We start from the raw sequence: 25520 nt of genomic DNA, 5'->3' as shown, positions 1-25520 counted from the left end.
ATATGTTGGCCATAGGCCTGCAACCCGTGAAGGAAAAGTCGGTTCTGTGCATGGTCGAATCCGACCTGGTTGGCCAAAGCGCGCCAACCCGACTCAACCCGTCCGTACAACCCGACTCAACCCGTCCGTACATGCCGGGTTGTACGGACTTTTTTTTTTTTTTGGGTCTGGTTCTGTTTTGATGAAATTCTACAATTCTTGGTTTCTTTTTCATACAAATCAATATCATTTCATTACTAAAAAGTGAGCAAAACAATAGTACAAAAGTATCAAAAGAAAAATTGCAAAATAAACATCTTTTTCTATACAATTGTTGTTAAAACCATTAAAACCTCTACCAAACTATTAAAACCAATTCCATAATTTGTTGAGAAGGCATCAACAAAATTCCCCTGCATCACATATAATTCGAAACCTCCACTCATTATTGGGTTTCCAAAACTACTAACTACATTCCATTTTAATCCACTATTTTGCAAGTGAATCTACAAATCCAATATCAAAGGTTTAGAAACTAACATTAGGGAAAATCAAATCATAATTTTTAATTCATGCAAATCATATAAAAATGAGTGAAAATGAAAATCATACCATTCATACATACCATAAGCCTTGAGTTACTCCTCAATCTCATCATCATAAGCAAAACTTGATTTTGGACCAAACTCTAAAAAAACACATGATGATTATTAAAATGATATAAAAATAAACATTATGAAAAAGTTTAATAAATATGTAAATAAGAAATAAATTTATTACCCAATTCCGCCTCAAAGCTTTCAATATTATCCAAGGAGGCACGAAGATCGATGGATATTGGATCCTTCAACCAATTTTGTGTACAAATAAGTGCCTCGACTGTTCTTGGAGATAGTGAACTACGAAATGGATCAAGCACACGACCCTTTGCACTGAAGGCTGACTCAGAAGAAACTGTAGAAACGGGAATGACCATTACATCCTGTGCAACTCTTACTAAAATAGGATATTTTACTTCATTAATCTTCCATCAATCCAAAATATCAAAATTAGGAGCTCGTGCCTCACAACCATGTTCTAAGTACTGATCGATCTCTGATTTGTTCATCAAATTAGACTCAATAATTTCTTACTCATACTCAATCCAAAAACTCTGTTAAGAATCAGAATCAATCATAGTAGGATCAACTGAAGAAGGAGGCTCAAAATAGGAAACTCCACTTGAACTCCCATACACAATACTATACTCCCAGTAAATGTCCATCATCAAGTGTTTCACTATTGCAATCTTTTTTTCGACTAAATTACCACCATATATCTTTTTGAATCAAAAATGTAAAAGAATAAATTTGCATCTTGGATCAAGAACAACAGCAATAAATATCATCAAGTTAGTCTTTTCAATTGATCCCTAATATTTGTTATACTTAATCTTCATATTTTCCACCATACATTTCAACACTGCATCATTAATTTGACTCATTTTTTACAAATGCGATTGTATGCCACAAAGCTCCTGCAAATATGCATTAGATATGACATACAAAGAGCCAGAAAGTCTCACAGTAGCATCATAAAAAATTTTCAAAAACTTTATCAATACTCTAACTCTCTCCTAATCATTAGAGTTAGGGGGGCCCAAATTCATACTACAACAATAACGAACAAATGAATCATCATCCTTCTCCAATCGAAAAAAAGGTTTTTTTATATATTTCTGCAACTTCTAGCATTAGATAAGTCGAATTTCATCTCGTGGAAACATCAAGGCATACCAATTTTGTACAATCAATTTTCTCCTTCTCTATACACTTTTTGAATTTCTCCATTCTTGCGGGAGATGATCTAACATACCTAACTGCATTGCACACCCTTGTGATTGAATTATCACAATCTTTTAGCCCATCATTCACAATGAGATTCATTATATGGGCACAACACCTGATGTGAATATACTTCTCTTCAAACAAATGACCTTCTACAAACTTTCTCAAATACTCAATGGCAACATCATTTAAAGAAGCATTATCAACTGTAACAGTAAAGATTTTGTCAATGTCCCAATCTTGTAGACATGAATCTACACACTTTCCAATAGTTTCTCCTTTGTGATTAGGGATCATACAAAAGTTTAGAATTCTTTTGTGTAGCTTCCGGTCAGAGTCGATAAAGTGTGCAGTAAGACACATAATTTAAGTTTTGAATCAACGTCCATGTGTCAGTGGTTAAACTAACCCGCCCAACCGTTTTAAATATTTTCCTTAACTTCTCATTCTCCATTTTAAACTGTTTAATACAGTCTCTCGCTACAGTGGTTCTAGATGGCACTTGGAACCTTGGTTCAAATGATCTACACACCTTCCTAAATCCCTGGGCTTCTACTATCCTAAATGGAAGCTCATCACAAATGATCATTTCAGCAATTGTCATTCGTACATTTTCCAAATCAAACTTATGTGCACTTGCCGAGTTACTAACATCACTATCTCCAACTCCCTCAAGAGTCTCCCCACGACTCATATTCTGTTGATCCGTAAGCCTGATTCTATGAGGATGTTGCTTACAAGTACCAAGATGCTGCAACATACTTGATGTACCATGTCTTTTGGGATGACAAGAGTAAATCTTGTGACAATAATTACACTCCACTTTTGGATCATTTAAAGGGCATCCATCTATTTTAATAAAATGGTCACACACTACTGATAAGTCCTTATTTGCCCTCCTTTTACGAGGAGGGAGACGTGTCACTAGACAAGTTAATATTTGATGCATTTTGTGATCGATTATCCAAAGGAGTAGCCGTCTCATTATCTCATAAATTTGTATTAGTATCACTTTCGAAGCAATCCATATATGAACTGACATATAATATTAGATGCAAAAATCAAGATATTAGTAAAAAAGAAAAAGATGCATCCAGCTACACACACAAATAAGGCACTTTTCAAGAACTAGTGCATGCATCACGATAACATTTTTCTCTATTGTCTCTCATGGGGATTTTATTTTTTTAATTTGTCTCTCATGTTTTATCATTTTTCTCTATTGATCCATTCATTGAGTGAGAAGAGAAAAGAAAGGCTCTCGAATGTGGCTTTTTGAACTTCCTAGTGTGTTCAGTTTTTGATTTTGAGGAGAATTTAGTGGAATTTGTGCTTACGGAATGGATTTTGAGTTCTTTTACAATTTTTGGCCGTGTTGGCTGTTATAGTGCGGGTCCAAATTCTAGTAATTTCAGATTCTTTGTTGACAATTTCCTTTGCCATGGAAGACACTTGTCATATTTCAAAAATATGGGCCGCGAACTTCTCCATCTTGTCTCGCTCAAGACCCATCCAAACATTTATGCATCCCCCATTTCCCACGCTTTTTCCCTCAGAAAGAAGCAGCGCAAACTCATCATTCCCACTCGCCACCGGTCCGCCATGGGCAAGCTTCCCGAACCCAAAGTCAAGCTCACCAAATGGCAGTTTGCTCCATGCTGAAACATAAAAGTTTCCATTACAAGTTGCAGGGACGCCCTTGTAAACCTCCAACCAGTCTATCACTGACCTCACGTACTCCTCTGTAACTCTCTCAATTGCTTCCCTCATCTTCTCGACGCAGAAACAGAATGGTTTCTCCACCAATTCGGCCACTTTTGAGGTTGCAAATGCTGTGATCACAGCATTCCCGACAAACCCGTTTGGCAGAGGTGGAGATGTTTTAGACCTTATGTCCACTGCAAAAAGAACAGTTGAGACTTCAGTTGGGTTTGTAAAAATAGCCTTTGTTCTTGCTCTCCAAAGGTGAGCTGCAATGGCTTCAAAGCTTGAGCATCTTTTCATGGCTTTTTCTTTTAGAGTGGCTATCATTTCAGGAGTGAATGAGAAGAGCTTGTGAGTGAATTTTTCTGAAAAGACTAATGGAGAGGGAAAAAGCTGGTTTGGTGCAGTGAACGATGAGGCAAGAGATGAAATATCCTGTAGCTTTACATATTCCATATGTGGGTATTTGATTTGGGGTGGGATTCTTGCTCTGAAGCATGTTCTGTCATTGTATAGTACTTGGTTCACTATGTTTTCGCCTCTGCATATAGAGGCAAGGTTCTGGAACATTTCACTTGCTGATTTTCCATCAAGAATGCCGTGATTTGTAACAAATCCGACTGAGAAACCTCCACAGGAAAATCTGGTGACCTGCAAAATACCCTAATGTTTATTTTTTCGAAAAGAGAACTTGCTTAATAGAGGAAAAAAACAATCTTGGTAAGAGAATAATTTTGCAAAGCATTGCCTGGATAGTAAGAAGTGCAGTTTCGGCGAGGGTTTTGTAAAGGCCAGGCCGATGAACAAAATGATGAAATGTTGAATTCGGAAGATAAAGCTTTCCAAGGTCCTTCAACCGAAGCCTCGAGGTGGCACTGACAAACAAAGCTCCAGCATTGTTGCAGAGAAGCTCCAACCTCCTTGTCTGACGGTTGAAGTTGAGTCTCCCAGCCATAAAATAGTAAGGAACTAAGAGCACCTCAGCCACTGCTTTCTCCAATCTGTGAGAGATATTCAGTGTTGAGGAGCTCTTGTCTGGAGTTACTTCAAAAAAGAAAACTGTTTCAACAGGGAAAGCCACTGCTAGATCAATATTTGATAGGAATATGATTTCTGGGGGGTCTGGATTATTTGGAGACACCAGTTTCAGTGGCTCTTCCTTTTCAACATCTTGGTTGGTTATGGAGACTGTGAAGTCCATGGAGATCGAGAAGTGATCAGTAGGAGAGCTTTTGAGGTCATATGATATATAGGTGATGATGATGGGCTTATGAGATTTGTCATATGATTTATAGACTATAGTGGTTGTAATCAAAAAATTATTTTTTTACCTGATATTATTTCAGTGATTAATGCTATATATTCTTTGTTATATACAAGAATATTATTTTTCTGTAATTTCGGAACCAACCCTATTTTTAAAATCTCAATGCTCGATGTACCTGGTTTTGGACCAAGTGCAACCGGGGCCGAAGATCCATGAACAGTGGAGGCGGGAAAAGCATGACCAGTGGGTTCTAAAGAGTACCGGGTCCTGATCATTTGATTGGTGAAAGAATTTTAAATATTTTTGTTTAATTGTGTAAAAGGAATTAAGTGGTACATTCAGCATTCGTGGAGCCTAAAATCAAGGCAATAAGATACGCGTTTCTTTCATCCATTTCCATGGCTTTAAAAGAACATAATGTTCGGAGCGACAAAGATGGAGATCGATCAGGGATGCATCTAATGAATTAGCATTGTATTTTCTCATTATATATATATAATTATATATACAATCAATTTTATGTATTCTTTTACGCACTATACTAATATGATTATTTGTAATTAAAAAAATTAAAATAATCAATCACATTAATAAAAAATATAAAAAAATATTCAAAAATAGTTATAGGTAACATTACTCTACCTCCTCAAATCATTATCCGAACTTACGTAGAGGCCCATGCTATGGTATGTTAGTAGACATCCTATAAGTCAGCCCACTTTGGTATTAAACGACCAATCCCAGCTTTATACAATGCCCAGCCCAACACAGCCTACAGGCTACAATGCGTTTAAAGCAGTATGCAATTTCAAAACTTTCAATTTTTACAATAGAAATAATATTTACAATAGTAAAACATATAAATATTACATAATTTTTTTATAAAAAAAATGAGTAAATATATAACTTACATAAAAATAAAAATAAACTAATTTTTAATAATAAACTTTACTTTTTTTCATAATAATTATACAACACTTACACATTCTACGACTGTATATAATATCACTCTGAAGAAAATTATACATAAAATAATTATACTTATAAAATATTTTATAAAACAATTATATTTATAAATTAATATGATTTTACATCAATCACATTATTGAAGTGCATAAAAAATACGTAAAAGTGACTACATATTTTATTTTTGATAATTATAAAATAGATTTTGACAAAAATCACTGAAAATATTATTGGTAGATAACAATGTTGTGAAATTGACATCATATGTTGTACCTAAAACAAAGCAAGAAAAAAAAGAAGGGGGGGGGGGGGGGGGGGGGGGGGGGGGTTCAAAGTTGTGGGTGCGACGTGAAGAATTCCTTGGCCTTCTTTATTCCACGCCGTGGACCAAGAACTCAAAAGAAAATAAATGTGGGGAAAGAGACGACGTCGTCAAACTCATTCAACTCGTCTATTTTATTTTTGTCTCTTGGGTCAACTGTTGGATATTGAATTATCATGCAACCATTTTTGTGGCTTCTTTTTCTCCCGAACCTCCATGGTAACTTCCATGACATGATCAACTAATAATAATAAAATATTAAGGTATTGTTTGGATAGCGAGTTTAGATAAGATAAATTAAGATGAAAATTAAAAGTTGAATAAAATATTATTTGAATATTATTTGTAATAGTATTATTTTTTTAGATTTAAAATTTTGAATTATTTGTTATATTTTGTACGAGAATTTAAAAAAATTGTAATGATAAAATGAGATGAGATAAAATATTTTTACTATCCAAACTTGGCCTAAATATGTCTTCATAATAATCATGAATTTAACTTTTTAATCTTAAACTAATTCCTAAAATTTTATTTTATCAATATTTTATCTGTTAGTTTGAAATCTCTGTAATTTAAATGGTTTAAGGAGTTTTTGTTAAATAAAACTATTAAAAAAGATGAGAAGTGTTACAATTGCATATATATTCCACAAAAATAAATATATAAATTGATACAGTTTCATATGATACATTAAATCTATTTTATATTAAAAAAATTTACAATCTAACGTATCTTATCCAATCATGCTAATTTGTTAATTTATTTTTATAAAATTTCATTGTCAATAAAGTATTTCTCTTCGGAGTGCTAGCATTGGCTTATGCATCGCAATCTTTATCTTCAAATGTGAATAATATCTATTTAAATTCATCTATATTAGTTTATGCATCTCTAAAATTTATAGTTATGAGTAGTGTTTCTTCAAATTTGAAGAAATACTATTCACTATTCAAACATTATTTTACTACTTTTTTTTCTCTTCTACCTATTAAAATCAACTTTGCGTAATTTATATTAAGATAATTTTAATACATGAAATTTGTATTAAATTAATAATACAAAGTGGGTACTAATTGTAAAATACATAAAAATTAATAATTTTAAGAATAAGATAAAAAATAGTAATATTTTATTATTATTTGGTTCAAATATGCATAATTCAATATAAGAGTTTTTCTTTACATGTAAAACCGATCTTTAAAAGATGTGATTATGAAGATGTACATAAAGAAACTAATGCTAGTGTTAAGTAGAGACATTTGTGAGGTTGTAGTAATTTTGAGAGAATATAGTCCATATTATATCAGATTCATTCTTAAATTTGTGTAAATTTTGTGTGCTTCTCTAAAAAAAATTGAAGTTTACTATTAAAAAAATAATTTTTTTATATAGGTCTCAAATTAAGAGTAATGCTATACATTATATTCTCAAGTCTTATTTTACTTTTATCCTATTAAATAAGATGTGACATATCTATTATCGTAAAACTGCTTAAAAAAAGCCAATTGTTGACTGTTTATACACTTAACTCCTTAAAAATAAAAATAAAAATTGATTAAAAAAGCTGCTTAAAAAAATAATAAATAACATCTAATAAATAAATTAAATGGCCCTTGCAACTTTTATTACTTACGCATCTCCTGCAATGTATATAGCCGTAAAACATAATTACAACATAGCACAAAGGCATTAAAAAAAAAAAAAAAAGTGTACCTTGAGAAATTAAAGCACGTTTTTTATGGTGTTTTGGTTTGATTTTCTGTCATTTGCTCTTACCCAAAAAGGAAGTGGGAAGGGACCATTGTCTAAAGTCCCAAAGTATTTATCTTTCCATTTCAAAATCAGAACTGATCATGGTCCAATTAAAAATGTCATGATTGGTCACATTCTTTCAAATTATTGATAGATTTTTAATTGTTTTTACATTAAAATAGTAATGATATGACTTTTACTGGTATAAGACCCTGACATAGTTTTACAAATCATTTCTTAGAAGCAAATTTGAGTTGTGGTAGACAATTACAATTACAATTATATTTTATTTACAGTTTTTAATAAAATAATATTTTTAAAATATTTAAATACATTTAATCAAAATAAAAGTCAATTTAAAATTTAAAAAATAAATGATAAGCTTATAACCCACTTATCAACATTTTACTACTCCTTTTACTTTTTTAATTTTTAATTTTTATTTAATAATTAAAAAAGTGACTATTAATAAAATTATATATTTTTAAAGTATACGTCATCACAAATGATAAATATGCCGGGAGGCTTTTACGGGCTGCACAATAAATGTCACAAATTTGTTACTCTTGGTTGCACTCTTCATGTGAACAGTATTATTGTTACATAGAAAAAAAATCTAATTATAAGTAATTTTACATACTAATACGTACATTCATCTAATGTGATTAGTTAAAAAATAGATTTTATTGAAAATAACACTAATTTAAATTTTAAATATAAAGGCATAAATATTGATACGTAAATTGATACGTAAATTCACTTATGGATAACAAAACTCTTGTTGCCATTTTGCTAGCATGGTGCAAGCGGTTTACCCCCTATACATGAAGGACTCGGGCAGTCGGGTATGGGTACCCGGCCAGCAGCCCTAGTAGAGGAGTAAGATTATTTTATTCTTCTTATAATGCCTCCTCATGAACAATAATGAATGTTTGGAGCAGAATATTATAACAAATCCTAATCTTCCAGATATTGGACGTTAGTTCCTAGAGAGTTGTGTGAGCCATGGGCCTAGGTGGACTTCCAAGGCCTAGGTGGACTTCCAAGGATAATGCTTGAAAGTACTACTTCTTCGTGCACTTAACGAGACCCACCAAACAAGACTTCATCATTCAATGACATAGATCCAGCAAAATGAAAAACAAAGAAGAAGCTGCTCTGCTCTCGGAAAAGCTCCATAAAAGCAACTGGTATATAATGACTGCTCTTGCGCTGGCATTTGAATCTCAAAAATAGCGAAGAAACACTTTTAATTTGCCCTTTTATTTCCTGCATTCATTCAACATGCCCTGGCCCGTCTGGCAAAAATATTAATTGGGGGGAGGACATATACGAGAAGTACTCCCGTTTAGAGATTTTTTAAAGAGGAAATAACTTACTATTAAAATAGTATTAGAGTTTTGCTATATATAAATAAATTTATATATTGATCTACGTATTAATATTACTATCTTCAAATTTAAAATTTAAATTGACATAATTTTCATTAATGTCCGACTTTCTAATCAATCACGTTGAATGAGTGCACATATTGATATGCAGAATCGCTTATAATCAGATTTTTCTTTATTTTATTTTAAGGCCTCTACACCTTTACTTGATATAATTTAATTTTAAAGATAAATTTTAAATTTTACTATTTAAATGATGTTGAATATTGATGGTGTGCTCTACACATAAGTTTCATAATTGAATAACTCTTAATTAAAATTAATGATGTGTACAAAATCGTATATAATTAACGCTCCTAATATTATTTAATTGATACGTAGTTTTATTATTTTAACGAGTAATGACTATACATCTCGTTCTCAACATATTATATAAGATGTTACATATTTATAATATTAGATGATAAATAATCATTTAACAAAATATCATCCAATGATGATAAATGTATCATATAATCTTACATGTGACGCCCTCAAATTCCGTTTGGGATTGGACAAATATTTGAAGCGTCGAGACATGCAACACAAGGTTACCTGCCCCCGTTCATGACATATAAGATGCAATGTTCCTAACATGCATCTAACAATATGCAATATTCGCAGCGGATAAATTTTTTTTTTCTTTAGCAATACTATGCACCAAATTGAAAATATCTCAAATGCTTAAAACATACTTCATATATAAAAACCCATTGAACAATTAAGATCACAACACTAGTCCAAAATGGTTATGATCCAAAAAGTACTAGAGATGCAACTCAATCGTATAAGTAGTAATTTACGTTAATTACTATATTAACATTGATGTCGCACCATCGCTTAGTCAACTGTGTCTAGTTGATCAGCTCCTGATTCTCCTTCATGTCCTGTGACAAGATCTACCATTCGGGGGGAATGGTAGTTGGGACTACCAAAGTGAGATTTGATTACAAATCTCAGTAAGTTAACAAAAAACTTCCACACAAGCTAATGATGCATGGATGACAGTAAAAGCATAAATGCATAATCAAATTCATAAATAATTAAATCATAACTTGGCATACAACATAGCATAATTGACAGAACTTAAATTGAAACATGAACTGAACTTGACTTGACATGAACTTAATCTGAAACTTGACTTATCCTGAACTTGTTCTAAAACTTGACTTAACATGAAAAATACATACTCCACAGTTGTTGTGGCCCCATGTATTTTACACAAACTTGACTTAATATGAAAAATACATACTCCACAGTTGTTGTGGCCCCATGTATTCTACGAAAACTTATTCTTTAACTGCTTATATACATACTCCACAGTTGTTGTGGCCCCATGTATTCTACGTGTCACAATTGTTATGTCTCACGTAGTGTATGCGTCACAATTGTTATGACCTCATACATAAGTAATCAAGATGAAACGTGACTGGAATACGAAATGACTGAAACTCTGACGTAACATAACGTGACTTAAATATAACTTGAAATACATGACCAACTTGAATAGAAATATTTTGTAACATTGCATAACATATAATAGACAACATATTTAACATGACATACTTGCAACAGTGAATATTACATGACTTGACATACATGTAATAGATGGCATACTTAGCATGACGTACTTGTAAGGTACAGTAATACATGACAGAATATATTATGTAACAGATAAAAATTGACGACAGAATAAATTCTGTATAATAGACAATTACGTGATAACTTGGCATGGCATGACATATATGATAACACACATACATATACTGTAGTTCCTTTACTTAGCACACATACACAGTAGACTGCTAGTAAGTTAAAAACTAACTTACCTCGATCTCCGCGTTTCTTATAAAACTTCAAGTGCGACCATGAGGAACTGTAATTAGTGATTCTAAAAGTTAGAACTAAATCACTAATAATTTGAAATATGGAAAATACTAACTTAAAGAGTAAAATTTTCATTTTACTCTCTACATGTGGGAAAATGACCGTTTTACCCATAACTTAAGGATTTTTCATACTAACTCCAAAAGTTTACAAAATTTACATTTCTCATGTAAATTTTGTCCTAAACTTAAATATCAACTCAGAAAAATTTAAAATAAAACACAACTATGGAAAACACACTATGGCCGAAACATCCATAGGTCATTTCCCTTGATTTTTGTTGCAATTCCTTCCAACTTCAAAACTCATGCTTAAACCAAAATTTTGCAACAAACATCTTCCAATCCTAAGTTCAAAACCATACTTAAAACATCCATTTAGAAAAAACTAATAATCAACACCAAACTTTTTTGTAAAAAGATCCAAACACTTGAATCACAAGTTTTGACTTTAAATCAAAACATCTCCAAGAATTTCAAAAATCAAATCTTACTTCTAACATATTCATAATATCATCCTAACATCAACCATGCTTTAAATCATCAAACTAAAGTCACCAAAATCACAAAATAACATTTGGAGTTTTTGGTTTTACACTTAGTCCAAAAACAGAAACTTTTTCCTCAACTAGTTTTGATAAATCTCTTGATCTATGACTTATAAATATATGATCTTCAAACCAAACCATCACATGGTTTAAAAAGATGTCCTAAAATATATATAAGCTTCTAATTCAAGATCACATAGTTAGAAATTAACCAAAACATAAATTTAGCCAAGAATATCCACACTTTGGCTTATCTGAATATCTCTTTACATAAAATTTCATATCTTTGAAACTAACATCAAATATTTTCAAAATAATAATATAACATGTATATAAGATGCTTGGGATCCTCCAATAAAATTATTAAAGTCATTGGAATAGATTTAGACCACCAAAGAGTTAAACTTTCTCAAAACAGAAACTGTTTTTCTTCTTCCAGTTTCTAAGTTTCTAAATCTAAAAAAATCTTTCATCAAAACCTTTAATCATGCAAAAATCCTCAACCAATAGTCACATATACATGTTAACAATACTCCATAAAAATTTCGGACCAATATCTATCCATTAGCTTGGTCAAAAACTCCAAACTATAACATATTCTCCAGTTTATCTCCTAGAATGACATTTCTATAGTTTATATAATATTTAACTAACCAAATGATCTTCAAATGGGGAAAATAATATATCTATGTAAACTAGACTAAAAAAGGAATAACTTATATGAAGAAGACTTTCTGATAAAACACTTACAAAAGCTTCGAAATGGGCGTGCAAAAGAACTCCTAAAAGCTGTCCGAGAGAGAGTGTTTGATATTCTTTTAATGGAAAGTATAAATAGAAATAATTTCGTGGGGAGAGGTGGCTGGAGATACTTATGGATGAGATATGGAAGAGATGAGGCTGGATTTGAGAGTTGAGTGTAGTTTTCTCCTACCCAAAATAGCTATAAAAGATTATCTCATAATATTCTATCCAATAGTATCTACCAAAAATCAACTTAAGATATTTTTATCTAATAATATCTATAAAAATCAACTCAAAATATTTTTACCCAATAATATTCATGAAAATTACCTCAAGATATTTCTTTTTATCCAATAATATCTACAGTTTTGAACAGACGTTTTGTCTGAAAATATGAAAAAATGTTATTGCGCCATAAGACTTTAAATAACCCTTCGAGTCTAATGACACGAACTATAATACATTTTGACACTTCTAACTATCTCCAATAATTAAAAACACACTTCTGATACCATAGTAAATAATAACACTAACTATGTAGTTAGACAAAAACCTATACGATTAATGGATTCGTGAAAACTTAGGTTTTCACGAGATTCCTAAAATTAATATAAAATTTCACAATTGAATTTCTAGCAGGCTGTTACATTATATAATAAAATGAAAGTGAGATGTCAGTGTGTTGTATAAATTTTTCTTATTTAAAAGCTCTAACATTCTTTCCATATAATTTTCCAATTTTGATTGGATTATGCTCATTGTTCCTTATCTGTCGCAACACGCGAGGAAATAAAAATTACAAAATAATTAACAATTTGACATAGACATCAAGAGATATCCTCTTCGTTATTTACTCATCTATTTATTTTAATAATATATAGAAGTGGTCCATATATATCGACGCGTCCCACACATACCACATACATTTTTGCCACAGATCACACATACCATGCTGGGGCCTTGTAATAATGATAATGGTAATATCTACATACATACATACATGCATACATAAGTCAAAATCGTCAATTTTATCGCCACATCAATGACGTAATTAAAGGTTAAATTTGAATGTTAAGACGTTTTTAAATGATTTATAAATAATAATAAAAAAATAAATAATATGAAAATAGCAGCGAACAGTAGCAGTGTATAGACTATCTGAGACTACTTCATACGTCATATACCAAATACAACCTAAATCGTCCAAATACGAAACGCATGGCAGGAACTGTTCAAGTTGGCTCGCCATCTTCACGCCTGGAGTGCCTGTGCCAATGGACTGAGTTGACTCTGTCTCGTTCAAAACCCAGGCTCGACAGAGACTGCATAATATGACCCAATTTTTCGTATTAAGTACTCTTTCTTTTTCAACGCCTCCCTCGATTTTATTATTATTATTTATAATATCATGAGAATTTATCCTAATGATTAAATAACCTAAACTAAGTTGCATGTATATCAATTAATTAATTTTTTTAAAATAATTTTAAATATGATTTTAAAATACGCAACTCAACGTAACGCATTTAACGTAACGCATTCTACTAATGTCATTGATTAAAATATTTATTTTATATTAATAAAATGATGTAGCCAATCATAATAATAAAAAATATAAAAAATACATAAAAATAACTGTATATAAAATTTTTAATATTATATTAATCTATTTTTTTAAAAAAATACACAGAACTTGTAAATATTAAAACTGTAGAAATTATTTTTCATTTAAGATAAAAAAAAGAATCCAAGATTCCAACGCTATGGTAGTACTCGTATTCATTTATGAGACCGGAGCCAGAATGAAGCCTTTACCTAACTCCATGCTCAGCCGCAAATGCCCGGGTTTAACCAAACGAGTCGGTTCAGCCCAAACCCGCTTTCGTTATTTTCTTTGAATTTGGAATAACAAATAGCCTCACATCGTATTTAAATTTTAACAACTTTTAATTAATAATTAATAAAATGCAGACACAACTCCGAAGGGGTAGTTTGGTCATTAAAGCAAAAATCCGGTCACAGTGACGAGCTATGGGTGCGTGAGGCCGCCCCTTTGCTGTAACCTCCCTGCACCTGTACCAGCACGTAGCAAACGATTCGCTGCGACACTCGTACGGATTTAAGAGAAAAAGCTTCTCTTGCAGTTACGTATTTGAGGAAGAGTAATAGATTAATGATAACGTGGCGACATACGATTGGAGAAGTGTAATTCGTGCGGGTGGGCAGCTGTGTACTAGATCTGTTCGACGTTATCGCACTGGAATCTTACAGTGCCACGCGTCGGGTGATGTGATTCGGCTAACCACGCTCCAGTTAGCCGCGTGGGAGAATATCACCTTCGCCCCCTCTCTCTCTAAAATACTCTCTAAACTCATATATTATTATTCTCTCTCTCTCTCCCTTGCTCTCTCTCTTTCTCTCTCTGTAGTTCTCAGCGACTTCGCTTTCTCGTTCTTTTGGCTCTCTCTACGGCTTCGGGCTTTGGCTCTGTTCCTCTCCGGATTCAGCCTTCGTGGCCATGAAAGCTAAGCTCTCCTAGCCCTGGTACGACCTCTCGTCTCTGTCTCTCTCAGTATGTGTAACATGTATGCGTATGTATATACCCTGTGTTCACGCTTTTACTTTCTCTCTCTGAAAGAACAAAAGGAAAAAGAAAAAATATAACTGTGCGAATGTTCACGTTTTGTTTATATTTTTTTTTAATCTATGAGCTGCCAATCGGAGCATAACCATGAAGACCCATTTTCTCAGGTTTGCTTATTCACGTGGATTTCAGCGTCTTGCTCTTTATCCATGTAGGTGTAGTAACAATTTCTTTTCTTTTTTGTTTTATATATGTGCTTTGCTTCTCGTACGATTTAATGTGGTTGTACTTGGCTCCGAGTTTTAACGGTTGCTTCTTGCGTAGACAAGTCTAATTATTTTTTGGGATCATATTGGAATTCTATTTGAGAACGGTGGTTTTTGCTGTCTCGGTGCTTCTTGTTCTATTCTTTCGTTTGCTTTGTTGGGACGTTTCTGGCCTGTTCTTTTCCTGTTGGTTTTGAAGATTTCAGTGTTGTTTGACTGCTAGGATTATGCTCGGATTAATGATTGTGATAAATGTGCAAATATATATTTATGAGGTTTTATTTTTGGATGTGGGGCTGCTTCTTTTTTTTTTTTTCTCTCTCTCTCTCTCTTGAAAATGTGGGGATGCTTCAAATTTTGTTTCTGGTCGGAAAGTGGATCTGGGATTGATTACTTTGTTCGGGGTTTGCAGCAATACACTTTATGTGTTCCTTGTACATCTTATTTGTTATGGTTATTCGAACATTTTTTTTTTAAATAATATGTCGTTGTTTAATTTGGGATATTTGTTCTTCTGGAAGTTGGTATGTAGTCTTTTTGTTTCTGGCGGGAGGGAAAATTGCAATCTTCTATCTCATGAATAATTGAAACTGGTACTTGGAAGTTGCTTTCTGGAAATCTATTGATTTATTTTGAATCCTGTTTTGATCGACTTAAATCTTTCACGTTTATGTTTGCTTTCTAAGAAGCAGAACAACAATTTGGGTGGTTCTATTAGATTACGATAACAATATTAATAGCTCAAAACCACAGATAGTCGAACCATAATGTTGTCTCCTGTTTCTAAGTGGATTTTGGTGTCATTACATTGTACAGAACTGCTAGTTATGTGCTGCTAAATTTGTGAGTAACCGTTCCGAACAAGCTTGAAGCTGTAAATGTACCTGATAAGCTATGCATTTAATTTCCTATGAGGCCATAGAAATAAAAAAATGATAAGTCTGCAAGTAATGATACATTAATTGTTTGCTTCATCTCTTTTGTTGCGCTACGATTTAGAATGAAATCATTGCTTATAAAAAGATAATTTAGTATGAACACATCATAAGGAAAAAGATCTGAAACCTGCAGACGTATAGCTTCTATTAGGAAAAGGTTTCTTTAATTCTCAAGTTCCTTGCTGAAATTGTTCTTGTAAATCCCTGCCTCTTTTCTAAATTTTAAAAAACCAAATAACCATATAGGTTTACTACTTCGACAGATGGATTCAGCTCAAGTCAATGAATGCGGGGATATTGTTGAGGATGGTGCATTTGATGAGCAATCAGCTTATCCAGAATGTACTCATTTATATGATGTCTTTGGAGAACCACGGGTATTTCCTCGAGTGGGTAATGAATACCAGGTTGAAATTCCACCACAGATTACAGGATCTGACTCTCTCCGGTTTACAAAGAACCCAGCCGATGCAGAAAACACAGCTGGCGATCCTCATGATTTTCTGGTGGGATTGTCTGTGCCAGTAATGTGGATCAGTGGATCAGTGGAGAATGTAAAACATGAACCACATGAAGCTATTGGTGATTCAACTGAAGTATCCGTCAAAGATGATCCTCTAGGATATGAATATGATGGAAAGAGCCACAAGATTTTGGAGGGCAGCAACTTAGAACCTAAAGATGAGCCTACAAATGATACATTAGACAATGGGATAAACTTAGGAGAATTAGCAAATGTAGCTATGCAACAAAAAATGAAGAATACACATGATGTGGATACAGGCAAAGGCTACTACCCAGTTCCTGGTTCCTTGGGGAATTCCTGGAGTGATAAAGAAGAGGCCAGTTTGATCCTTGGTTTATATATTTTTGGGAAGAACCTTGTTCTGGTGAAGAAATTTATTGGGAGTAAAAAGATGGGGGATATACTATCGTTCTATTATGGGAAATTTTATAGGTCAGACAGGTACCATAGATGGGCAGAATGCCGGAAAATGAAAAGCAGGAGATGCATATATGGACAAAGAATTTTTACAGGATTAAGGCAACAGGAATTGTTTTCTCGTTTGCTTCCCCATGTGTCAGAAGAATGCCAAAATACTTTAATGGAGGTATTTCTCAAATACTTGTACATGCTATTAAAATTTTTTATGCTTATAGATTTATATGCACAGATACACAACAATATGACTAAAATAAAATGTATACCAAAAAATCAATTTCGACTTCTTGAATAGTTTCTACAAATTTTCTATCGTTGTGTCAGAATCTTTTCATTTTAGCTTTCCTTTAGCCTAAGATTGTAAAGATTCAGAAACAGTAATAAACTGGTGTATTGGCATCCTCACGTTCAGTGGCGGACCTAAGAGGGGGCCATGCGCCCACCCCAAAAAAAAAAATATATTTTTGAAAAATCAAAATACCTTAATTTTTATTTATATATTTTATAAATATAGAAAATGCCCTCCCAAAAGATTTATAATCTCTATATATTCTATAAAATTTTAATATACTTAGAAATGCCTTTTCAATTTTTTTCCTATAGTCTCAAAATTTTGTATAATTCCTATATATTATTTATTTTCAAGAGTGTGGTCTTAACAAAATTCAATCAAAACTAAGTTTAGGAGAAATAATAAACTTACTAATGTGAATTCCAAAGTTTTTTGTTATACAATATTAGGCTTCTTTATTTGGAAATCAAAGTAAAAATACAAGAAAAATCATTTAAGATTGATAATCTATATGGAAAATAGTTGAGAGATTTTATCCTCTAGATTTCATTGAGCAAGAAAAATCTTATTTAAGGTATCTATTATAATATTATATGCTTAATGTGACATAAAAATATCTAGAGTTTATATAAAACTTAATAAACTAGCTTACATATATACTAGAATGAAAAATGACATTCTAAACAATCATTTGATAGTTTATATGAAGTAAATAAATTATAAATATTTCATTATAAAAATAATAATAGACGAATATTATTTCATGAAACATTATTGTCAAAAACCTGAAACATAGATTAAGATGTTTTATTTTTACGTGTATATTACAAATTATTGAGATCTAATTTTATATATATTTATGTTTTTATGATTTTTAAATTTCAATGTGTCGCATATTAGAAAATTTGGCCCACCCTCAAAAACATTCCTGGTTCCACCACTGCTCATGTTGTTGTTTTTTAGTCCTATTATATACCTATTGTACATATCTCTACAGTTTCTTGCACCTTTAGGAATTCTCACTTTCATGTCCTTGCTTCACTAAAGGTATGGTATCTTGCTTGTTTCAAGCTGGATGGGATTGGAAGACTGTGCATTCCTTTTTGTTTCTACCATGTATGAACTGATGTTTTTTTTAATCAAATCGTGTTCAGTTTTATGCATGGTACAGTCTCTCTAGTAAAAATTTAGTGTTTTGCAACTCCCACTGTATCGATGTTTGACGAGCTGGTTTTTCATTTTTTTTTCCATTAGCTGATTTTATAGATTAAAATCTCTAATGTTGACTTTGCTCAAACTTCAAGCTGCTGCAAAATCTTCTCAATAATTCTTGCGGCACGGATAATAGAGAGAATTTTAGATGTTGTAAATAATATGCTATAATCGCATTTTTCTTGTTCTCCATCATTCCATCACGGTAACATTTTGTCATTTGTTATTGAACAACAGCTTCCCCCCCCCCCCAAAAAAAAAAAAAAAGAAATGACAAACTTCAACAAATTGGCAGGTCTCAAAAGCATTTGGGGAGGGAAGAATGTTACTAGAAGAATATGTATTCACTATAAAGGGTTTAGTTGGGTTGGATGCACTTGTAGAGGCAGTAGGAGTTGGTAAAGGGAAGCAAGATCTTACAGGCATTGTGGAGCCTCCAAAGTCCACTCAAGTTGTTCTGGTCCGGCCAGAGATACCAATTGGCAAGGCGTGCTCCACACTTACACCTGTGGAAATTGTCAATTTTCTAACAGGAGACTTCCGGCTAAGCAAAGCCAGATCAAATGATCTCTTTTGGGAAGCTGTTTGGCCCCGTTTGCTGGCCAGAGGATGGCATTCTGAGCAGTCTAATAGTAATGGCTATGCTGCTGGTTCCAAGCATTCCTTGGTGTTTCTTATTCCTGGTATTAAGAATTTTTCAAGAAAGAAACTAGTGAAGGGTAACCACTACTTTGATTCTGTTAGTGATGTCCTGAGTAAAGTTGCTTCAGACCCAGGGCTTCTTGAGCTTGAAATTGGAGCAGATGACTATAGAAGCAAAGTAGAAAATGGGTGGACTGACGAAACAAAACTGGACCTAGATGATTTCCCTGATCAGCAACGCCACTGTTATCTCAAGCCACGAACTCCTAAGCACGACACAGATGTATTGAAGTTCACTGTTGTGGATACAAGTTTGGCTAATGAGAAACCAATTAAGTTGAGAGAACTGAGAAGCTTGCCATCTGGAGTAATGAGTCCTTCAACCTCTGGAAGTGATTCTGAAGATGATAGAGATAGTTCTGAGGAGCTAACAGATAAATCTGATTCTGTCAATACATCAGGCTTTGATAGGGAGGAGCCTAGAGCCACCAATAGCATTATTGACCCGGAATTTAATTCTGACAGGATGGGCTTAGAAAGTAATACTCCCAACGAGGGTTTTCAGGGCAATGGCCGATATCATGCTAATTTACCTGTGAATATCCCCAGTGGTCGGAAGACCAGTATTTGTAACGACACACAGGTAAGGAAGGCCACAAAGTCCCAATTGAGCCAGAGAATGGGACCAGACAACACTAACCATTTACCTCCTGTAATAAAAAGACGCAGAAAATTAAATGCTTGTGGTCGCACAGATACAAACCCCAGGAAATTCAACATCTTGCGAGGTCCCACATTAAAACGAGATAAGCCCAGTGGCTCTGCACTAGATCCTGATTTGAGTGGGAATGTTCTTTCTCAATTGGATTCATCTCAGGAGGAGCAAACATCTACCAGCTTGCCTAAATGCAGCCCAGTCATCAGTTGCGAAGGCATTCTAGGTTGCTCCTATTTTGCTGCTGAACGTCCTCATGAAGTACCTCAACCCCGGACACTGATTGACTTGAACTTACCTATTGCTCCAGATGCTGAAGATGATGAACCTTCCATGACAGAAACAAAAGAACATGACAAAATTAGCAAGGAACCAGATGATCCCAATGCAGTGAAACCATCTGACTGTGTGGCAAATTCTGAGCAGCAGCCCAACATAAATTTCAGGAGACAGAGCACGAGGACCCGGCCACCAACCACTAAAGCACTGGAAGCTCTTGCTTTTGGATATCTAGACCCAAAGCAGAAGCGAAAGAGCAGAGATGCCTCTCCACGAGAAAACTCAATGTTAAGACCTTCTCGACGTGCTCGTGGTCAAGTGAGAGCTAACGAGAATTTTGGTGCTAGCGTGGTGGATTTAAAAGTCGAGGAAAGGGCAAATGGTGTGTGCCATAGTAATGGTGACATGATGACAAAGTTGCAGGCTTGACTCAAGGGAAAAGGGGATCAATGCCTCTGGTTTCTGGACTGTTTAGCTGCTGAGATGTCACTTAGTGACAACATGAGAATATGACTTCCGTCATTCTTTGTTGTTTTCACGAGCTCTGAAGTATACCCAATTCATTCAACTGCAATAATGACCCGTCATCCCAATGAGCAAGCAGTTCTTTCACTCTTCTAACTGGTTCAGCATTTGGGGCCTCAGTTAAAATTCACAAACGAAATATACTCCTAGTCTTCTTTCCATGTGGCTGTTTTCATTAGACAAAGCTCCTGTGGTAGGAGGCACTGAGAATCAGGAAAACAGAGGTGAGAGTAATAGGTGCCTGTCATTCCAACTTGTCTCGGAATTAAAGCTCCATTTTCTATGGACTTCACCTTTCAGGGGCTATTCTTAGTTATTAGTTGTCTCCATTCTCGACCAGAATACATGTCATTGATTCATTGCTCAATTTCTGAGCATGTTTCTGGCACCTGTGCTCCCCAAGATAACTGATAATAGTTATCCACAGTGCCTGGTTCCTCGTGTTTTCGTGTCAACATTATGATACTCCAAAATGTGTTATAATCTATGCAATGCCCTATTGATTTGAGTATTTTATTCGACAATTAAAATGATAACATATTAATTATGATGATTTGTTTTAATCATGATTTCTAGTTAGTAAGCTATAATACATTTGGACTGTATTTGCCTGGACCTACTTGCTAAACTGAGACTGTTAAGCACGTGATCCAGATTTTGGTAATGGTGGGTAATCACGTGATTTAAGAATTTCATGACCTTGAATATAAATATGACAAATGTTACTAAATTAATGATGATGAAATTATTGTTTTGTTACCAAATGATTGACTAGGGGGAAAATTAAGGATATATTTAATGAATATTTAACGAATGGATACATTTGTAATTTTTATTTTTATTTATTTTGTTTTATTTTTATTAAATTAAAGAAATTTTTTACTTATTATTCATATATCATATATTTAATAAGAAAAAAAATAAAAAATAAAAAATGGTGTGTAGTATGATGTAAAGATAATAAAAATTTTCCTTTTTTCAATAGGTCCCTGCTCCCTGCAGTACCATGCATGGGGGAGGAGAAGATGAAAATTCTATCAAATAATTAATAAATGTTGTAAAATAACATTGTAAAATTGTATGACCACCTTGAGCTAGCCGTCAAATGCACAGTGCATAGTGCCAGCATAGTACTGCATAGTAACTGGCATAGTAAATGGCCGACATCGCACAGTGTGCATAGTGCCAGCATAGTACTGCATAGTAACTGGCATAGTACATGGCCGACATCGCACAGTGCGCATAGTGCCAGCATAGTACTGCATAGTAACTGGCATAGTAAATGGCCGACATCGCACAGTGCATAGTACTGCATAGTAAATATGCACAGTACCAGCATAGTACTGCATAGTAACTTGCATAGTTCCCTTTGTACGCCTACTGCATAGTAAATATGCACAGTACCAGCATAGTACTGCATAGTAACTTGCATAGTTCCCTTTGTACGCCTATATATATCGTTGAATTCTTTAAGAAATTTATAAGTTTCATAACTTCTCTGAGTTCTATCTCTCTCTAGTGCATAGTGCCAGCATAGTACTGCATAGTAACTGGCATAGTAAATGGCCGACATCGCACAGTGTGCATAGTGCCAGCATAGTACTGCATAGTAACTAGCATAGTAAATGGCCGACATCGCACAGTGCGCATAGTGCCAGCATAGTACTGCATAGTAACTGGCATAGTAAATGGCCGACATCGCACAGTGCATAGTACTGCATAGTAAATATGCACAGTACCAGCATAGTACTGCATAGTAACTTGCATAGTTCCCTTTGTACGCCTATATATATCGTTGAATTCTTTAAGAAATTCATAAGTTTCATAACTTCTCTGAGTTCTATCTCTCTCTCCTTTCGATAGTTTTATAACAATAAATAAATATATATTTTTTAATTATTTTATGTCACTGACGATGAGACAGAGTATCTGATTCTATCAATCTAAGAAGCAATGAATGAGGAGAATCTTAAACAAGGCAACGAGCCACGTGGTCCGGATATTGCAGTGTGGGCACGGTCTGTCCTCCATAGTCAGTTTTCTTCTTCGTTCCAAAATTGGAAATTTGGAACCTAGAGTTTGCGTTATGTGAAAAAGGAATGGGTCAGGCCTTCCGTCGAGCATCTGGAAGAATCCGTACATCTTCTAGTATCGATCCGATGCCGTCCACCTCGTCAAAATCTAATAGCGTCGTCGACAGGCGATCACCGATAGTGGGCCCCAGCGACGATCTGAATATATCGAAGACCGGCGACCATGGCGCTCTTGATCATTCTGGTGAGCTTGAGGTTATGCGCGCCTTTTTTGTGATCATTTTATGGAATGCGGAGTTTGAGGGGGATTTGGTTGGTGGTGTATTCGATTTCAACTACTATAAGCTGTTTCTTGTTCTGGAATTCAGATTGAGCTTTGAATTTGGGGAAAAAAAAAGGTTTTTAGTATGATTTGGCCTTCAAAATTTTCATCTTAAATTTAAAATTCTCATCTCATCTTTACAATTTTTTCAAATTTCTGTATAAAATATAATAAATTAATTAATTTTTTCTTTAACTTTTTCAAATTCTAAAATAATAATATTAAAATTCATCTTAAAACTAAAAATTCTCCTCTTACTACCAAATTCAAAATTCTCATCCTCACAGTTTTTTCTTCTTATTTTTTAAGTGTGCCATTGCAGGTGAGTAAGTGTGTCATAGACTTATATGAGATGATTATTAAGATCAAGGATGCTAAATTCAATACACACTTTGTTTATTCAATTTTTAGATGGAACCTCAAGAATCAATGCCGAAAATGTGCTTGAAGATCGAAATCCAAAGTATGATGCCATGCTTAATCAAATGGTTGGTAGAATTACGTCAAAGCCTGGAGGGAAGCCTGAGATTGGAGAGGTAGTTACTGCTGTTCTTTGCATAACTTCTTCTTCTTCTTCTTCTTCTTCTTCTTCTTTTTTATTTTTTTATTTTTTTTTTATAACACTATAGCCCGCACTGTAATTTGTCCACAAATGTTTAGACTTTCCTTGGGCGTTATCATAACTCTCAGATTCTAAGAGAAAATCCCCCCAACCTCAAATTTCTCTCTTTTTGATTTAGTGAAATTCAATGGTGCACTTCCATGCACTTATCAAAAAAAAAAATGGTGCACTTCCATGCTGCTCATTTGCATCGAGCATTGATTTAAAAAAAAAAAAAATGGTTTGTGTACTTTCAGGCATTGTAGACACGTTAAAGGCTAAACATTGAAGTGACATATTACCAATAGACTGAGCCTTTTATGTTTGTTTTGGGAGATTGATATTAGTGCAAAAGAGTTCGGTTTGGTGTATTTTTCAAAATTGAAGTCTGCAACCAATTACAATATTCTTCAGTGTCTGCGGATGGGATCCTCTTTGTTCATGTTCACTTTGACTAAACCAATTGAATTGTATAAGACAGTGAGTGCCTTCCAGAGCTGGTAAATGGTCTGGATGGTTAATTTGTTCCATGTTTTTGTTACTAATGTTGCAGGCATCTGTGGTGGAAAAGTATAGTAAACCCATGCCAAAACTGCGAAATACAAAACCGGATTCTGGAACTTATGAGGAAAGACCGGTCCCTGCGGGAAGTCTGAATGTGGCACAGCTGCGCCACATCATCCTCCTGCACCAAGGCAAAGCTGACGACAATGACGGACCTATGAACGTCCAACAGATTGCTGAAAAATTCCGAGTTGACATGGCACAGGTTGAAAGGATTTTGCAGTCCCTATCACTGCCTCCAGAGGATAGCAGCAAACATAAAAACAATACATGAAGATCTTTAACTTCCACTTGCTCAGCAGAATTCTGTTGAATAAGAGATGGTTTTGAAGGTTTCATAAACTTTCATTAAACAGTAGATATCCTAATTTAAAGCATAAATTAGAAATTTCAAGCTCAATTTTAATTGATCTCATTCTGTAGGTAGGGCATTATAAGCTGGGCACTTTAACTTTTAAACATATTTTATTAGAGAACTGCTACATACAGAAAGAAATTATATAAAGTAAACTTATAAACTGACATAACTTTCTAGAATCTGTTAAATTTACTTTTTAATAAAAATAACTTTATAACCCATTTTATTAATCCATAAAATGAGAATTTATTATTTTATTAACCCACAGAATGGGTTAATCATTTTATTAACCCACAGGATGAGAATTTGTTGTTGAATGGACAGGGTTGGGGAACCGGTTTCCAATCTCTTTGCACGAGTTGCTACGATGATGGTAAGTCCAATCACAGGACTTGTGTTTATAATGTTAGGTATGGAGCAGTGGTTTCTTGTTTTGGTCTTGCAAGAAAATCGCAACTCTTGATGGTGATGTTGTCATCAACCCCCCCATCTCTCTCTAGCTCTCTCCCTAGTTCCAACTTCCCATGTAATTTTCTAATCGCGGAAGAGAAGCATTGAGTAGGATGGGCAAGTGGATCACTGAATCCAAGAATATCTGGACATGCTCTGTTCATTGCAGACAAATGCAACAACATTTTTCTTCTTCTAGTACCACTCACTTTCAATCAGGTTGAATGTCAAAATCAGGTCATGATAGCCCCCAATCGTGTCGATGACTTGATTTCAATGGCGTTGACTCGAAGATTAACCATTGCTATTACCAAACATTCGTCCAACAAACAAACAAGAAGACGGAAAATCATCAAGAGACTTCTGAAG

At 33.9% G+C, this 25520-nt stretch overlaps 3 protein-coding genes across 5 annotated transcripts; 2 read left to right on the top strand and 1 right to left on the bottom strand.

The window, feature by feature from the left end:
• Positions 1-2908: 2908 nt before the first annotated feature.
• Positions 2909-4822, bottom strand: LOC122302747 (omega-hydroxypalmitate O-feruloyl transferase-like). The gene is made up of 2 exons (XM_043114159.1): positions 4258-4822; positions 2909-4160 (listed from the first exon to the last, which is right to left on the bottom strand). Exons 1-2 carry the CDS (start codon positions 4708-4710, stop codon positions 3261-3263), a joined length of 1353 nt encoding a protein of 450 aa, XP_042970093.1. The 5' UTR covers positions 4711-4822; the 3' UTR covers positions 2909-3260.
• Positions 4823-14806: 9984 nt separating this feature from the next.
• Positions 14807-21334, top strand: LOC122318881. 3 transcript variants are annotated; one of them, XM_043136605.1, is made up of 4 exons: positions 14807-14971; positions 15179-15222; positions 16479-17327; positions 18958-21334. In XM_043136605.1, the coding sequence occupies exons 3-4, from the start codon at positions 16479-16481 to the stop codon at positions 20725-20727; spliced, it is 2619 nt and encodes an 872-aa protein (XP_042992539.1). In that variant the 5' UTR covers positions 14807-14971; positions 15179-15222; the 3' UTR covers positions 20728-21334. The 3 variants fall into 3 exon arrangements, with proteins under 3 accessions (XP_042992539.1, XP_042992549.1, XP_042992556.1); XM_043136615.1 differs by having other exon boundaries at positions 16462-17327; XM_043136622.1 differs by lacking the exon at positions 15179-15222.
• A 1336-nt stretch (positions 21335-22670) lies between these two features.
• On the top strand, positions 22671-24743 carry LOC122318874. The gene is made up of 3 exons (XM_043136592.1): positions 22671-23100; positions 23590-23714; positions 24333-24743. The coding sequence occupies exons 1-3, from the start codon at positions 22923-22925 to the stop codon at positions 24615-24617; spliced, it is 588 nt and encodes a 195-aa protein (XP_042992526.1). The 5' UTR covers positions 22671-22922; the 3' UTR covers positions 24618-24743.
• Positions 24744-25520: the final 777 nt, after the last annotated feature.

This window comes from Carya illinoinensis, chromosome 1 (assembly GCF_018687715.1).
Source record: "Carya illinoinensis cultivar Pawnee chromosome 1, C.illinoinensisPawnee_v1, whole genome shotgun sequence".
Taxonomy (NCBI): Eukaryota; Viridiplantae; Streptophyta; class Magnoliopsida; order Fagales; family Juglandaceae; genus Carya; species Carya illinoinensis.
Note: the sequence above shows the minus strand (reverse complement) of the source record. Positions and strands in the feature narration are given on the sequence as shown.

Excerpts from the sequence above, each read along its gene's own strand:
- LOC122302747 (XM_043114159.1), bottom strand. The coding sequence starts at position 4,710 with ATGGACTTCACAGTCTCCATAACCAACCAAGATGTTGAAAAGGAAGAG. Across the intron at positions 4,161-4,257 it reads CTGCACTTCTTACTATCCAG|GTCACCAGATTTTCCTGTGG; the intron begins GCAATGCTTTGC and ends GGTATTTTGCAG.
- LOC122318881 (XM_043136622.1), top strand. The coding sequence starts at position 16,479 with ATGGATTCAGCTCAAGTCAATGAATGCGGGGATATTGTTGAGGATGGT. Across the intron at positions 17,328-18,957 it reads GCCAAAATACTTTAATGGAG|GTCTCAAAAGCATTTGGGGA; the intron begins GTATTTCTCAAA and ends ACAAATTGGCAG.
- LOC122318874 (XM_043136592.1), top strand. The coding sequence starts at position 22,923 with ATGGGTCAGGCCTTCCGTCGAGCATCTGGAAGAATCCGTACATCTTCT. Across the intron at positions 23,101-23,589 it reads TGGCGCTCTTGATCATTCTG|ATGGAACCTCAAGAATCAAT; the intron begins GTGAGCTTGAGG and ends TTCAATTTTTAG. Across the intron at positions 23,715-24,332 it reads GGAAGCCTGAGATTGGAGAG|GCATCTGTGGTGGAAAAGTA; the intron begins GTAGTTACTGCT and ends CTAATGTTGCAG.